General features: G+C 39.8%; 1 protein-coding gene across 2 annotated transcripts; it reads left to right on the top strand.

Moving 5' to 3' along the window:
* Nucleotides 1-10021: 10021 nt before the first annotated feature.
* Nucleotides 10022-17045, top strand: LOC102720140 (aspartic proteinase 36). 2 transcript variants are annotated; one of them, XM_040523533.1, is made up of 10 exons: nt 10022-10456; nt 10562-10691; nt 10793-11040; nt 11636-11860; nt 13273-13435; nt 13516-13586; nt 13746-13836; nt 16096-16174; nt 16256-16327; nt 16546-17045. In XM_040523533.1, exons 1-10 carry the CDS (start codon nt 10215-10217, stop codon nt 16695-16697), a joined length of 1473 nt encoding a protein of 490 aa, XP_040379467.1. In that variant the 5' UTR covers nt 10022-10214; the 3' UTR covers nt 16698-17045. The 2 variants fall into 2 exon arrangements, with proteins under 2 accessions (XP_040379467.1, XP_006653274.2); XM_006653211.3 differs by having other exon boundaries at nt 10072-10456; nt 16099-16174.
* Nucleotides 17046-17401: the final 356 nt, after the last annotated feature.

Here is a 17401-nt window from a genome sequence, read left to right as displayed (position 1 = left end):
TGAAGTCCTTAGGCAAAACAACTGGGTAGATATAATCGTACCTTGATTGGACTATGTACGTTACTTATCCAAATATAATTTTCTTCCTCTACCATATTCCTTCTTATCTGCTAGGGATTCTATTTATATGTATGAGACTTCTCTCCGTATAGAATTAGATATGTTGTACACCTACCGAGATAAGCACACATCTATGCAATACCCCATATTCATAATACTGATAGTAGCCCCCAAACTCTACTCAAATATAATAACCGACTAGTTTATCAAAGTAAGCCAACGGAGTTGTCATCTAAGTAGCTTACATTGACATCATTGATCTGAGCAAGTTGTCAGTTCTAATATTTGAGCAAAGTTCAAAAAAAATCTCGACAAAGTACTTGAACCATTCTTTCTTTTCTTCTGAAATAATTGAATATAATCATTACCAAATAGTAGGGATGAAAATAGATCGAATACAGTTGACTAGCTATATCATATTCGTTTTCATATTTTTTTGGAATCAAAATCGGAATGGGAAACTCGGATATGAAAACGGAATCGAATATTATCGAATACAAATATGGAGTGAATACAATCAAAATGAATACAGTGACGAATATTAACCAAAACATAAAAACCTCTTGACCGAATCTTCGTAGATCATTGAAGAAATATAACTTGATATTTTTTACTATAAGTATATAACTCATCAATATTTTCAAATATAAGTGATTACTAATACCATCAAAAGAAACATCCGTGGCGGTTGTGAGGTCATGAACGCATATATTACTTGAAGCCAATAGTCAAAACCAACTAAGGTTAACACTAGTTAGGCTGTTATGATGGACTTCTTTAGGTTGAGTTGATTGAATGGTTGATGCACCTTATACCCGAAAAAAAATCCGGATAGTATCCGACCGTTTTTCAAATCCAACGGATATCACCTTTACCGTATTCATTTTTGTATCCGAAGAGAAAAACCGAATTCAATTCCAAATCTGAAAATTTTCGGAACTATCCGACCGAAGCTATCCGAATCCAAAGAATGATTTGCTCGGATGGAAATTATCCGAATCACTTTCAACCCTACCAAATAGTAAAGCCCCCGAGCGAAGTCGTGTAACTCGATATAGGTATTAAATAAAAGCAAGTAAATTATAATTATAAAAACACGTAGTAAATTTACGGGATGTAATTTGTCCATACTTATAAACTTTCTCCGTCTCTAGTTCAGCCTAGTCTTAGGTTGTCTACATTATATGTTTCGTTCTAACTATAAACACTCTAAGTACATGAACACTTTGGATCGGGCCAAGTTTCTTTCTTTCGATGCTATCGTTGGAACAAGATACTCAAGACTATACACTTCGTTGAGTCAAGAACATGAAATTTCAAGTCTATATAGGACATGTATAATATACATAGACCATAACTTGGTAATATGGAAGCCCCTTGGTCTGCCCCGACTACTGGACAATTGCGAGTAGTCAAAAGGCACACATTATATAAAATTTAAATGCATATATGTAAAAGGCTATAGATTTGTCATCCTTGTTTGTCTACTACCATGTATGACGTACCTTTAGAGTACCCTGTCACACCCGGAGTTTCTACCCTAAGCCAAAATCGTAAGAGAAATTGGTAAATAATAATCGACTTAATTAACTCAGGTTAAATCCCTCCAAAAGGAATTAATTTGGTTAAATCGAAGTTTGCAAATCATTAACTAGATTCAATTTAAATTACAGAGTATAAAATTTCGCTCAAAAATTAATTTAAAACTCGGCAAAAAAGTGAGGCTTTCTTTTTCCCTTTTCCCCTTTTTTTTCCCTCTTTCTTTTTCATTTTCTTTTCTTTTTCCGGGTTAAGCCGCAGCCCAACCTCTCCTCCTTCCTTCTCCTTCCTCCTCCCTCCTCCTCCCGAGCCGGCCCAGCTCCCTCCCTCCCTCCCCGCACGACTCCTCTCTCCCGACCGGGCCACCTCGGCCCAACCAGTTGGCCCGTCTCACCCGCGCCCCGCGCCAAGTCTGCGCCGCCTCCCCTCGTCGGCCGAGTCCAAGTGGCCGCCGAGCCGGACACCGCCCGCCGCCCGCAACCACTGTTGCCTAACCCGCCATCGTGGTAGACCCGGTCTCTAACCGCCACCCCGCCCTAGCCGGCCTCCCCGCGCCTAAATACCCCGCCGCCGCTCGTCTTTTTCCCTTCGCCGCCGGTCGCTGCCCCAACCTGAGCCGCCGCCGCCACTGAACCAATCTTGCCGCCCGCGCCTCGCCACCCTCGCCACCGGCCATCACCGCGTGGCCCATCGCCTCGCCGACGCGCCCCCACCTTTGACGCCGCCGGTGAGCCTCCTCCCCTCTCTCCCTCGTGGGGCCTCTTTGTCAGCCCCTCATCCTCCCTTTCTCCCACCGACAGGTGGCCCCCACCTGTCGGCGCCACCCTCCTCTCTCCTCGTTGATGTCAGCGCCTCGCTTTATTGCCTAATAATTGATTTAGGACTTTCTGTTTAGTCTAAAAAAACCAGAAAACTTCTAAAATTCATAGCTAATTCATCCAGTCTTCGTTTAAGTCCATTCAAATTTCATTAAATTCATAAAGTTGCCAAGAATACATTAAAAATACTTTCCTGTGCTGTTTCAGTAGAGTTTGTGCCTATTTTATTTATTTTATGCTTTGTCGCTTAGATATGGAGCCCGCCGACGCGCCGATTTACTTCGAAATCATCGCTGAAGTACCCTAGGGACCAGAGCAAAGCAAGTGGCATTCATCTTTGATCATATTGAACCTATTATTGCAAAATATCTGGTTTATTTATTCAAACGTGCATTGTTTCAATTAAAGTATTTATTGTATTTACTTTTTGGGTTACCTATTATTATACCATTGTTTATCCATCTTGATTCCTGTTATACCAAGGGTAAATTGAGTAGAGATTAGGCCTAGGTTAATGCTTAGCCATACTTAGAACAAGTAGCTCATGGGATCACACATTAATCATTACTAGTTCTGAATAGTTGATGATGATCATTTAATACCCGGTTCGGGTCAATGCCAACTAAAATATTGATACTGGTGGGTTGTGGGTGCATGGTTTTAAGAGTCGCACACATGACAATTAAGGACCGGTTCGCAGGAAACCTTGGAAGTTATTTCCGTGCTAACCACAAGCCAGAATGGTCAACGGTGGGATTTGAAGTGTAATTGCAAACTATTCGACGTACCCAGGCAAGGGTGAGCGTGATGGAGTATGGATGGGAGTCGTGGTGTAACGATGGCCTATATTGCTTCCGGATTCGCCTAGGCACAAGAGGGGGCTGCCCGCCTTGGTGTAAAAGGGGAGAGAAATCTGAAATGTGGTGCGATTGAATAGGAAGGGTTATGCGATGAGTCCTATCATGGTTTTCTATCCGGTATGCCATGGTGGTATGTCGGCGCACGTTCAAGTGTAGTGGGACTACGTCTTATGGGTACAGTAGTACACCTCTGATCAGAGTAAACCTATTTGAATAGTCGTGCCCACGGTTAAGGGCGAGTTGCCAAATTCACTGTGATTAGTCAAACCTTTAATGACCTGGGTAAACTGGATTTCACTTGGGACTACTGCAACATGGTTTAATGTTGAGTAGTGGTTGGGTTTGTTGCAACGTGGTGTAACGTTAGACGGTGATGTTGGAACTTTACAAATGTTATTTACTTATTATCTACCTTTCTGTTTAAATATTTGTTATTTATTTAAATACTGCTTTATTGCAACTAACCTTACCCTATCCCTTATGACCCTTTGCATCATTTATTACTCCTTTCTCGTGCTACTTGTTGAGTACGGTGATTTGTGCTCAGCCTTGCGTAATTTTCCCCTTCAAAGCTAGAAGTTGAATCCGATGGAGGTGACTGTCAGGAGTAAGCTAACCGCTGTCGAAGTGTTGCCTGTGGACTGGAGCCGTGCCCCACTGGAGCTAGTCTACGTTATTTTTCTGCTGCATTTTCGTTAGATTAATATTATTTTCAGTTGTTTCTAAGAACGATGGTTATATAATCTACATTGTTTTTTGCGTACCCTGGCTGGTCCTGGAAAGAGATTTTTAATATACAATTAAGTTCAAAAATTCGTGTTAGGAATTTCTGGACGTGACATACCCACACCACCTCATCAGAATCCTCCTCCGTGTGATAGACGTGAAGAGCATTAGTGGTATCGTGTGATGCAAAACACCATATGTAGCCATCGTATATAGGTTATTAGACCCTCTGTTTTTTATCTTGCTATGATGATTGTTGGACTCACTGATCTGGCACATGAACAACCAAAGTAGGTTTTTGACTAGTCAACACCTTTGGACCGGTAAATGTTTTTGAAGTTGTCATGGAGTTGTTGGTTTTAGCTTCATTTAGTTGGTATTCAATGCTAACTAATATAAAACCTCCGACTAGTCTCCATCGTACTCAATATTAAACCACTTGTTCTGTTATTTGACTTTTCCCTAAAATCAACTATCTAGAATAAATAGTTAAATAACAAGCCCCAAGGTAACGCTTAGGGGTAAAATATATAGTGAATTTTTAAACATTTTAAGATTATAAGTAAATAATATACTGTTCCTATATTGTTCCTAGCCCCCATCTGTCCTCTCATAAATGTAGTCAATGAGTAGAAAAGTCATATAAAGGATACTGGTATGTCTAGCGATATTGTCTCTTCAACCATGACCTTGGTGGCATTAGTCGTAACTTAGACTGAGTTGCTTTTGTGGTAAAGAAATAATCAATCCGATCGGTAACATATACAGGTGGTAGGATAACTATGACTCCCTAGCCTTTCCAAGAATAGTAGCATATTCAGATCCTAAAATCGTTTACTCTTGGTAAGACCGCTATGACCTGACTAGTTTCGAAAACCATCGGCGTAATCAAGACTAAGCCATCTTTTGTGTGGTAGGACCTCTTCAACCATAATGGTTCCACAAAGGTTAGTGGTTGAGTCAGATTTTCGACCACTGTACAAGTGGGAGAATCTTTCCGCATGATCTGGTGACTTCTCTGTATATGCTTATGGTGCATTTATCTTGAAAAATGTGCATACTGAACCCATAAGGTATGACTAAATTATCTTTTGCAAGGACTTAGGTTTCCACTTATGTAAATATCTCAAACTATGCATGGAACAAGCAGACCCACAACATTTCGTAGGAATTTTTGAGACATACATCTATGTGTGTAAATTATTTTCGCGGCCAGTTTATTAATACATTTGCATGTGTAAAATGTTTCACAATTTGAAAAGACAAACCCAAGTGATAAATCTAGGGGTTTTATTTTGTGTTTGCTAGTGCCATCGTGGTTGCCTGCAAGATTTGACTCACTCGTTGTGTTCCTTCACCCTTAAATTTGTGGCTGACCAATTTTGCATACTCTTTTGGATCTACCATTGTCTTGCCACATCCATCAGCGAATTTTCCACTACCATAATCACCACTATCTATCATAAATCATCTAGGTGAGTCGCCCCACCATAGCTGTAGGTTTGTATGTGTAAAGTTGTATGCTTGCTTGTATATGATAAAAAGTTGCATACTTTCTTGCTTCTTTGCTTGCTTTCTAGGGTTTAGGGTTTTATTACCTGGCTATAGGCAGGCTTACACTAGATTTACTTAAGGCATTTTAGCTTCTATAGAGTCAATACAACAAAAACATTATCCGAAGTCGTTTTTAGCATAATGGAGTTTTCTTAGGCATTTTAACTTCGGTTTGAGTAGGCCTAGATATCGAGCTGGCTCGGCTCGGTCTGGCTCGGTAGGATAACGAACTAGCTTGAGCTGGCTCGTTACAAGTAACGAGCTAAAAAGTTGGCTTGGCTTGGCTCGATAAAAGCTCGTTTAGCTCGTGAGCCAAAGACAACAACAGTAAGCCAAAATTGGAGGAGGTAGCGATGCATTCTTTCTGTCATGATGTCCTCCATGACCATTGCACATCAGTTGAGAGGGCCAGGAGCTTACCCTTTCAGCAAACCAACCAACAGAAAAATATCGAGATTTAAGAGGGAAAATGAGAGATGATTTACTAAGTAAGGACTAAAGATCTCACAAGACAATCCAGATCGACGACGCGCTGTGGCCATGGCGACAACGATGCGCGGCAGCAGCGAAGGCACGACGTCTTGACAGGGCGTTGGGGCGATGAGGCGACGTCCTGCCTAGGCGATGGTCACAGCGGAGTGGCATGGCGTCCCGCCGCGGCGATGGCGACAGTCTGACCAGGGCGCCAGGGCACCGATGGTGGCATCCAGCCTATGCGACGGCCATGGCGGAGCGGCGCGTCGTCTTGCTAGGGCGTCAAGGCGATGGCGTCGTCGTCTTGCCAGGGCATCGGGGCGACAACAACAACCTCCTACCGGGGTGACGGCGACAACGAACTACTAGGGGGCGACGGCGGGGGAGGAGGGTGCCGTGTGTGTAGCGTGGTCACGTGGGGGTGAAGTGGTGAACATCATGTGACCTGTGTGATGTACTATTGTGTTGCTAGGGGTTCAACATGGGTCGTTTGGGCTGTGGCCTTTAGGCTATCATGGGCCAAGTTTTGTAGGCTTTCTAGGCTCGCGAGTTGCTCGCGAGCCAGCTCGAGTTGGCTCAATAATGCTAACGAGCTAAAATGCTAGCTCGGCTCAGCTCGTTATAGCCGAGCGAGCTACCAAGCTTTGAGTTTTTCATCCAGGCCTAGGTAGGAGTAATTTTTAGAAAGTTAGTATTTGTTAAGTAACTAGATATAAGTAAATCAAAGACGTCTATGCACACTTAATGACACGAGGTTTAAGGTTTTCAGATGGTTAATGTATTAAAGATGGTTAGTGCAATACATAACAACATAAATTATTATCTCTCTTTACACTGTTTGATATGGAAAATGTATTACCAAACTAGTTTTTGTTTTTGCAAATAAAACTAGTTTTTCTTAATTATATTGTAAAACCATCACATACTGGAGGGTGAGCGATATTATAGGCTGGTTTGATAGGACTAGTGTGTACGCCGATCTAATAAAACACCTTATAGTTCACCTAGAATTCTACCATGTTTTGGCACTTAGGATAGGGGTACAAGATTGAAGTGAATATATTAGCTTAGGATTTGATCAGGTCGTAGAGACACGAGTACTGAAATTTTGATTATGTTGATAAATCATTACAGCTGACTCTTATACCAAGTCACTAACCCTGTTTCTTACTTCACGAGGGCCAATATTGGCCCCCACCCCTAGGCCCAATTACACCATAGTAAGCGTGAGATAAAAAATGTGCATATTTTCATTATACGTTATGGTTAAGGATTATAATTTCTTATGGTTATGCATTATTTTCCTATGTACAATTAACACTATAGGCTTGTGGAGACACGTGCGCGAGCAAGTATTTATCGATACTCCCATGTCATAATAAGAAATATAAGACATGCATGTTAGGCGGTACCAGGCATGGGGTAACTTGGGCTGGAGCCCCACGCCTAGTCAAAAAATTACATCAAGAAATTACTATTTTTAGTTAAAATTTATCCAAAAGATTTATATTACATCGTTAAGCCCTAGGCTTAATAAATTTCTGGTTCTGCCCCTGGTTATTGATACCATCTCCAACAATATATTATAGTAATCAGTTACTTTCATAATGTATTACAATCTCCATCCCAAAATATAAGTATTTCTAGCTGTTTAGCAATGATTAAGGACGAGAAGAAAGACCATGATAGCTCTGTAAGGAATTGATGGGAGTGGGAGGATAAGTAGGGATAAAATAGAAAGAATTTTGAATGAGAAATGATTGAAGTGTCGAACAATACTATAAATAGTGCTAAAATTGTTATATTTCGATACAAGATTTAAATCTTATGAATGCTTATATAATGATGTGAGTATTATTAACGAAATTAACATCATATGAACGTATTTTCAGTATGAATAATTAATCTAATATTACATATATTTATTTTACAGTAAGTGAAAAAGATGACATCTTGTACTCTTATACTATTTTTTTTATTGAGGTAGTTGTACTAAATAAGTGTAACTATAATATTCCTGCAAATATAACCAAACATATCTATGACTAAAGATACATATAGAAGGCAATATCAATTTAATTTAAGTTAAGGGTTTTACATTTTGGAGTAATGTCAACCCATAGAAACTGGAAAAAATGGAGAAATGTAAATATATTTACACACCAACAAATAGAATTTTTCTAAAAGGTTGTAGTGGAAATGAAAACTAAGGGTTTGTTTGTTTCGAAAGTTTCCTTTGTTTTTCGTACACAAAGGCCCCTTTGAAACATAAAAACCATAAGAATTATACATGTTTTGTTTTCTACATAAAATAATCCTACGAAACTCTTTCAATAAAAGCATTGATTCCTATCAATTCCTTTAAAATTCATATGGAATAAGCTATTCTAGAGGGATTTTGCAGCAAAATAAGTCATGTTTTGGCTTCCATATGTATAGAATTCATGTGTTTTTATGTATACTACTCGTGGAATAGTTTTGAAGTTCTCTAGTGTTTTGAAATTACGGAGGAATTCAATATATATGGCATTTTATTCCTACTTTTATCCTGTTCGTGCGATTTCGCATGGTGCGTTTCCACGGGACCCCTACTTCTACAAACCGAACTACGATTACAAGAATTTATCTTTGGAAATCCAAATACTCTCCCCATATTTTAGTTAATTTCTCAGCATATGTTTAGCCCTTCGTCCCACTTAAAAATCTTATAGACGTATGCAGAAGTATAAGTTATAATTAGAACACATCTATTGGCATGCACTACAATGGTAGTGCGTCTGTGGTTGCAATGTGCTTGCTTTGTAAGTGAAAGATTGTGAGTTCGATCATGTCATGAGAGCATGTTTTGTATTTTTTTTCTTTTTGAGCAGTCAAAACAGTTGTTTCAATAGAATATGCACTTGACCTTAGTAAATAAAAGTTTTATAGACCAATGGCTACGACATTGATCATTAACCTAGATGCGCTAGATACGACTCTCTTTTTTTTTATCCACCAGTAGAGTTTTGATCGAGATATTTAGTTGTACCTTTTATATCCAATATAAATATAAATATATAATCAGTAAAATAAGAGCGTAATTGTATTTTGATCACACTTTACTATTTCTAACTCAACGCTAAATTTATTTTAATTTATATAATTAAAATTAACTTGATCCAGTGCAACGCACGAACAATTTTTCTAGTCTATTAATAAATCCAATCAAAGTTAGGGTACATACAAAGGTGCTTATTAGCCGACTCTTTCAATCGTCACGTAAGCAAATTTGGTGATGTGGAGGAAAGAGAAGGAAGGAGAGAGAAAAGCTGTTGCCATGCATGGCAACGGCTTAGAGTTGACTCTTAGCATTTATTAAAGTAAACTTTCTTGCATGAGAATGTATAAAAAGAAAACTAGCTTAATAAAAATATTTTATTGCATTAACGAAGAAACCACGCCTGCTTGTACCTTTGTACGTATCATTATAAAATAGACTCTTGTTGCTGACGTGGCTTGAGATAGAGCCCACAACGGGCTCTACCTTTGAACATGCCCTTAGAGCAGGTACAATAGCAGGCTATAAGCCATTTATAAACATATTTTAAAGAGATAAAGAAATGAGATATAAGATATATGGTCTACTAATTTATAGTCAGCTGCACACGTACTCTAAGATAAAATGTATGTATGACATATAAAACCATATATTGATATTTTGTAGGTAACTATTATATAAATTAACTATTAAATAAATTGGATGCAGCTATAGCTCTTAATATAACGGTCAAACGCTCGAACGCAACGAAGAGCGAGCGTTTGTAGAGCCACGCACAGGTTGGGGCCGGGTGTGAATGGATCCCGATTTTCTCCCCCCTCACCTGGACCTGGACTCGGCGACCGCCTGACGACCAGAAAAGAAAAGAAAAGAAAGAGAAGAGAACGACGACCCACGCACGCACGCGCACCGCAAAACAAACCCGTCTCCCTCTCTCTCCCCCCGATTCCCCGGGACGGGCCGACGGCCGGCCACCGCTCCCTCCCTCCCTCCTTTTCTTCTTTTTCCCCTTCCCTCCCTCTCTCTCTCCCTCCCTCCTTTGCCGCTCCCTTGCCCCTCCCCCAATCAACCGAGGAGGAGGAGGAGGAGGCGGAGTGACGAGGAGTTTGTCCACGAGGGTGGGTGGGCAGGCAGCACAGGCAGGCGATGGCCCGTCGTCCGGCCCCGCCCGCTGCGGCGGCGCTGCTGCTGCTGCTCGTCCTCGTCCTCGTCGTCGCGGAGGCGGCGGCGGGGGGCGCCGCGGCGACCGGGGTCTTGCGCGTGCGCCGCAAGCTCCCCGCCGCGGGGGGAGGCGACGTGTCGCGGGCCCACGACGGGAGCCGCAGGGGGCGGCTCCTGGCCGCCGCCGACGTCCCCCTCGGCGGCCTCGGCCTCCCCACTGACACCGGGTGCGCGGCGGCCCCCCTTGCTGCCTGCTTCCCTTTGCTTGCTTCCCTTGCTTGTTGGTCTGGTCTGGTTTGGTTTGGCTCATCGGATTGGGCTTCTCGCCGCAGGCTCTACTACACGGAGATCGGGATCGGGACGCCGACCAAGCGGTACTACGTGCAGGTGGATACCGGCAGCGACATCCTCTGGGTGAACTGCATCTCCTGCGACCGATGCCCCCGCAAGAGCGGCCTCGGGGTAACCCCTCCCAATTATATTCTTCTTCTTCTTCTTCTTCGTTTTCATTTTGGAATTTCTCTGAATTGTCGGCAACCTGCGATCGGACGCTTTGCGTGCAGTTAGAGCTGACGCTGTATGACCCCAAGGACTCGTCTACTGGGAACATGATTTCATGCGACCAGGGGTTCTGCTCTGCGACCTACGGGGGTTTGCTGCCCGGCTGCACCACCAGCTTGCCCTGTGAGTACAGCGTCATGTATGGTGACGGCAGCTCCACCACAGGGTTCTTTGTGTCCGACCTCCTGCAGTTCGACCAGGTGTCCGGGGACGGCCAGACACGGCCAGCCAACTCCAGCGTCACATTCGGGTGAGTTTTGTTGGTCCCGGGCATTACAACCATTTTCGTATGAGCTACTTTTGGATGATCTATTATTACACTAATTGTTTGTTTTAAGTGGCATCTCATAATCATGTTTGCATGCGAATTCTATCTAGCTATATCTGTCACATAATGTATAATGTATAGCTAGAAAAATAAACCATGAAACTGTTTAAATGCATCAGGTGACAATGTCTCTAGGTGGAATTCGTATGTAGTAATGTTTTGTCGGAAAACACCTACATGATTCTTTCCATGTGCCAGAGGGCAGAGGTTGTAAATATTTTCCGAAGTAATTTGTTGGCTATGTTTTGTTATATATAAGGTGACTAAGATTTACTTTTTCCACACTGTCATAGCAATGTTCTTTGAAGTGGGATTCTTTATTGCATAGTCTGCCATCAAGAATAGCATCAAACATTGCTCTTGGTTTAAAACATCCATGACATGCTCTTACACGAGTGCATGACAAATTACTATCATTATATGGCAACATAGTAAGACAAAATTAATAATTGACACGAGTGCATTGCTATAGTGTTGAAGATGGCAATGCGAATAAATCCTCTCCTGTCCTTTTTAGGTGTGGTTCTCAGCAAGGTGGGGATTTAGGCAATTCAAACCAAGCCCTTGATGGAATTATTGGGTTTGGCCAATCAAATACATCAATGCTATCACAGTTAGCTGCTGCAGGGAAGGTGAAGAAGATATTTGCTCATTGTTTGGATACGATAAATGGCGGTGGAATTTTTGCTATTGGAAACGTGGTGCAACCAAAAGTCAAAACAACGCCATTGGTACCAAATATGTATGTTGCTGTACCAGCACCTCATTATTCTGTTTGCTTAATGTCAGAGTGAAGCTGGAGCTACTTTAAATATAATATATACTTTTGACTCTATTTGAACAATTAGTTACCGAAACATGCTTTTGGAGATCTATCTCAGTTAAGTATTACTACGTAGCTATTGAGGAGGTTCATCATCTTATGTGTCAAACCTTCAAAGTACATAAAAGAGGGATTTTTCTCCTATGCATCGTTGTGATATCTTATTAAGGATGCGTTTGTCCAAATCTGATGCACTATAGGAAACATAATTGCCCTAATTAAAAACTTCGAAGTTAGACTTATAAATAAGGAATATCATGTGATGACTATTTTCTGGTAAGGATTGGTGTCTAATTGGCTATTATATCTTTCAACCTTGCTTAGAAAGTCTTTTCCATTTGGAACATGATATTTTTCGCTAACTGATTGTTACTGTTCGTATTTTCTACATCTGTAATTGCACATATAGCACCAGCTGCCCAATTAATTGAGTTTTTTTTTCTTTCAGCAATGTACTTGAGTTTGTTTTTGTCTCAAGTCAAATTTAATCCTGTGAGGCTACTGTGTTCTCCCTTGAACATTTGAGTTAAACACTTAGTGAATGACACTATCTAGAACATGCAAATAATTCTGACGCTGTAGGAAGAGATAATCTTTAGATGGATTTTGTATATAAAAATACCTTGCACTGGCTTCAGCACAGTGTCATTCCTCTGTTTTGATTCTTTGCCTCAAATTGCCATTTCTTTTTTGAACTGAGGATTGTACTAAATAATTAGTGCCACTTATCCTGTAAATCCTGACAAAGATAGCTTTGACCTTATATGTATTGGTTTGACGTTTTGTGTATCCTCATACTTGTATGCTGATAATATGAATTTCATTTTAAATCTAAAACATGACGTGGAAAATGTTATGATTCTGGTTTATAATGTCTACTTCTACATATATTGAAAATAAAGTGATGCATATTAATGTTCCAGATGTTGAAGGCATGGAAACTATATAAAATTTCTTGTTGATTTATTCATCTTTGCCATAGATCGAAGGATGCTATTTTGGAATTGCTTGTTACCTACTACTTTACTTAAAATTAATTTATTTACATTTGTACCTGCTATGTGGTGGAAACTTGGCTTTCCTTTGTAGCATGTTCATGCCATATGCTGAATAAATTGATCTGTACTGCACAGATGTCTTTATTTTTTATCTCCTGGCGTCTTCAACTTCACTCTATTGTTTCTTTTTTGAATCTCTAAACATTTTCCCATGGCTGTTACACATTTTTAGTGAGTGGGCACATCCTTCTGTACCTGCGTTATGTATTTCAACTGGATTTCGTTTGTCCCATTTACACCATTCTAACACCTTTCCATGATTCTACTTCTCAGGCCGCACTACAATGTGAACCTCAAGTCAATTGATGTTGGTGGTACTGCACTACAGCTTCCGACACATATTTTTGATACAGGCGAAAAGAAGGGTACCATAATTGATAGTGGTACGACCTTGACATACCTTCCGGAGATAGTTTACAAGGAAATAATGGTTGCGGTATGAAATGGGCCCTGTGTTTGTTTTCCCATGTTCTGGAGGATTGCATGAATTCTCTTTACATGCTATATAAATTTCAGATATTTACCAAGCATCAGGATATAACCTTCCATAATGTTCAAGACTTTCTGTGTTTTCAATATGCTGGAAGGTATACTTTACAACACAGTACCTAGCTATATTGTCAAACAGCAAAATTGTTCCATGATGTTATATATTCATGACTTATTTTCAGTTGGGAGAAAAATGATTTATTAGCTCAAGTACAATTTTTTTACAAGTCTAACTATTTTATTCTTTTAATATGTAGCGTGGATGATGGATTTCCAAAGGTCACCTTCCATTTTGAGAATGATCTTCCCTTGAATGTGTATCCACATGATTACTTCTTCGAAAATGGGGTAATATAGCATTTCACCCAGTGATTTGGTCACCTATTTGCATTTCTTTGCCAACTTAGTTGTTACAACTTATAACACCTATACACTGGACTACAGAAGGGAATCAGAGCATATGAGCTGCCTTTGCAGGCATATTTACAGTGTGCACAGTTTTGCACACTATTTCAATAAGATTAAATTTGGTTTAGTACCATTGCAACTGCTGATGAGTTTCAAAATGCCATTGGTAACGTGAAGGTTTTAAATTAGTAGATGTAAAATGTTGGAGAATGGCACCGCCCCTTAGCTTTGTGGTCCATGGCAACTGTTAACATCCAATTAGGAGAGAAAATTCCTGAAATGATGTTATCACTCCTATGTCATCCTTTTCTTCTCCTTTGTAATTTATTTGATGGTGCATGCTACCTTGAAAAAGGGGATACATCTGTGCACCACGCAGTGGAAGTGGCTATATGGTTGAAACCATGACATGCTCCCTGGTAAACAAAATAATAAGGCTAGATTGGCAATTACACATCTTCAATGGATAATGGACAGTGCTGGTGTTTTCCAAATTTGTTCATTTTACAATGATATTCTGAATAACTCTTGTTTGTGATGGTATTTTGCAACTTGCAACAGTTGCGAAGGCAATGATTGTGCATATTTTCATATCTAAATTAATTCAAAACTGTAGACCAGTACAAAAACATGGTACAACTGTATTAGTTGCATTGTTGTTTGCATCTCTGTTACTGTTTTTCCCAATTAGTAATGTTCTTCACATATGTTTATTTTATTTATTATTCCTTCCCTTTTCCAATTGCTCATGTTTAAGATTCACAGTTTCTATTCTATAAGATACATTTTCCATGGCACAGATATTTGGCTCTGGGTTAAGGGAACTTCCGGATCACCCTTTCATAACCCTCATATTTGTGGAACTTATACATCACTATTATTATGATTGCCTCTAGTTCTTACCCTAGACCCAAATCCTCCAAATAAAATTAAGTTCTAAACATACAAAAAATAGGTAATTTTCCTGCCTTTGACATGGTTTCTCAGAGAAGCTGTTACTGATAATATTCCAGTTTTCCCCAAAACCAAGATGACAATGTGGAATTTTGATGGGGCTTACAGAGGAATTTGTTTAGTTATTTGAGTCTTTTTATAATAAATTTTAAAGTAGACCTTTCAAAGGAGTTATTTTCAAAACTGAACCATTTTGCCTGCCACACCATGGCTAGTGCTATGCTGCAACATGCTACTTGTTACCACAACATTGTTGGTGACATGGGCAAACCATTGCCACAACAACACATTGCAGTCTTGCTGTGCCAACACTGATGGCATGGGCCAAAAGGTTCTGTTATGGAAATAACTTATTTGAGGAATTATTTTTTAAACATTAATAGCAAAAGGTTCACAAATAAATGGAAATCCCTACAGAAATTGCTAGAGTTGACCTAATACTATAGCATGGCAACTGTTCACATGGTAATATAACATAGCTAAACTGTCTTGGGTGGCTTATACAGTTGTTTGCTTTGGGATAAGATAATAACTTTCTGTTAGTCAAGCATTAGTTTCCTTGGAAATGGGTAAGATGTTAGGACAAAGCTTTTGCATTAGAGGAGCAATATGTTAACTTAAATTAGATCAAGCAATAATCAATAAAGAAAGAATTTAGTGCTCCTCTTTTCAATCAGAGATTCATGTATTGACAGTATACGGAAGAGCTCCTTGCTGGCCGTAGCTTTTGGGCTTTTACTAAAACACATTATAATAAAACCGTGAACACCCATCACGTGTAAATATTTCAAGATGACCCTTTGGATGCCTGTTTGGCCAGGATCTGAAACCTGCATTCACAAGGTAAATAGATTTTAGTGGAAGTCTTTTTCAAAGGTAGAGATGCATTTTCAATCCCATCTGTGTCAGAAATGTCTAAAATACAGATTTTAGACAAAGTTGGCTCTCAAAGTTCTAATGAGTAATGACTGCTGTATCTTGAAAATTTCCACTAATTGCATATTAGGATGAGATAAATGGACTCAGCAGCACTCTATAGTTAAGAGGGTTCAAAGTCAATTGTTCCAATCAATGGGTACGTGAATTTAATGTAGCATTACAGTTCGAAACAGTACCATAACTATACCGTCTCATTCAGTCTTTGTTCTGCATATAACATCATAAGGAAGATTACATGCATTTGTTCATGACACTTACATTCATAGTTTTCTTTCGTATATTCATAGTTTTTTTTCGTATTTGAAGCAGGATAACTTATATTGTGTTGGATTCCAAAATGGTGGATTACAGTCAAAGGATGGGAAGTCCATGGTGCTTTTGGGAGGTTTGTATTGCTCTGCCCATGCAAATCCTATTCTGAATGCTATGTATCTGATGTTGGTGCTGTTACCTGTTTTTGTTTCAGATCTTGCCCTTTCAAATAAGCTGGTTGTCTATGACCTGGAAAATCAAGTCATTGGCTGGACTGAGCACAACTGTAAGTTAACTCGTTCAAATTTGATCCTTCTGAGTTCATTCCAGTTTGCAAGTGTAGTATATTGTTCTTGTCATGGATGTCTTGAAAATCCAAAAATATTTGGTACACAAGTTGGATTGACTTCCATGTTGCTTGCTCTAATTTCTCAACATCTTTAAAGTCATGGGCTCTACTTACCAAACTTGTGTGTCATCATTGGCTTGTTCCGCCCTTTCCAGGCTCTTCTAGTATTAAAATTAAGGATGACCAGACAGGGGCGACATACACTGTTGACGCTCACAACATCTCTTCTGGATGGAGGAGGTTCCATTGGCAGAAGCCTTTCATTCTGCTGTTGATAGCAATGGTGTGCAGTTACCTAATATTCTAACTACGGTGTACCGACACGTAACTCTAATGGAAATTCATTTGATTTAAATTCTTTTTTTTTGAGAACCGATTTAAATTCTTTTCACAAAAGAGAGAAGGTAGGGGGGGGGGGGTTTAGAAGGGTGTTCTCTGACCACTGGAGAAAACTCAAAAGGAAACGTTGTAGGCCTACGCTACACAATGGGCCTGAGTGTGTGTGTGTTGTATATGTATATGTAGTGTAACGATGTGGTGACCGGTGAGAAATACCACGGCTGCATGTGCCTTTGGCAGGTTTAAAGGAAAAAGGGAAAAAAAAACTTGGAATGTAATCATTTGCACTGACCACTGAGTATCATATCATTTCTTAGGTGGGCTTTTCAGTACTGTCGGTCCGCTAAGGACCACCGAATACGTCAGGTCTAACAGAGAAAAAGCGGAGGTTTTCTTTTTAATGACCTGAAGAAATGCCTGTGCGTTGTAGGGAGAAACTAAAATAGGCAAACAATGATTTTGCAATTACAATAAGGTATTTCCTCTGTTTTTTTTTATTTGATGCCATTGACATTTGGATCTGTTCAATTTATTAAAAAAATGTGTAAATATGTAATACTATAAGTTCTGCTTAACGTGTTTTTAAGTAATAACTCAAATAACAACATAATTAATAATTAGGTAAATTTTTTGAAAAAGATGGATGGTCAGACTTGTCAAATAAAAAAAAAT

Source organism: Oryza brachyantha, chromosome 4 (genome assembly GCF_000231095.2).
Source record: "Oryza brachyantha chromosome 4, ObraRS2, whole genome shotgun sequence".
Classification (NCBI taxonomy): domain Eukaryota; kingdom Viridiplantae; phylum Streptophyta; class Magnoliopsida; order Poales; family Poaceae; genus Oryza; species Oryza brachyantha.
This window is presented reverse-complemented; position numbering and strand designations above follow the sequence as displayed.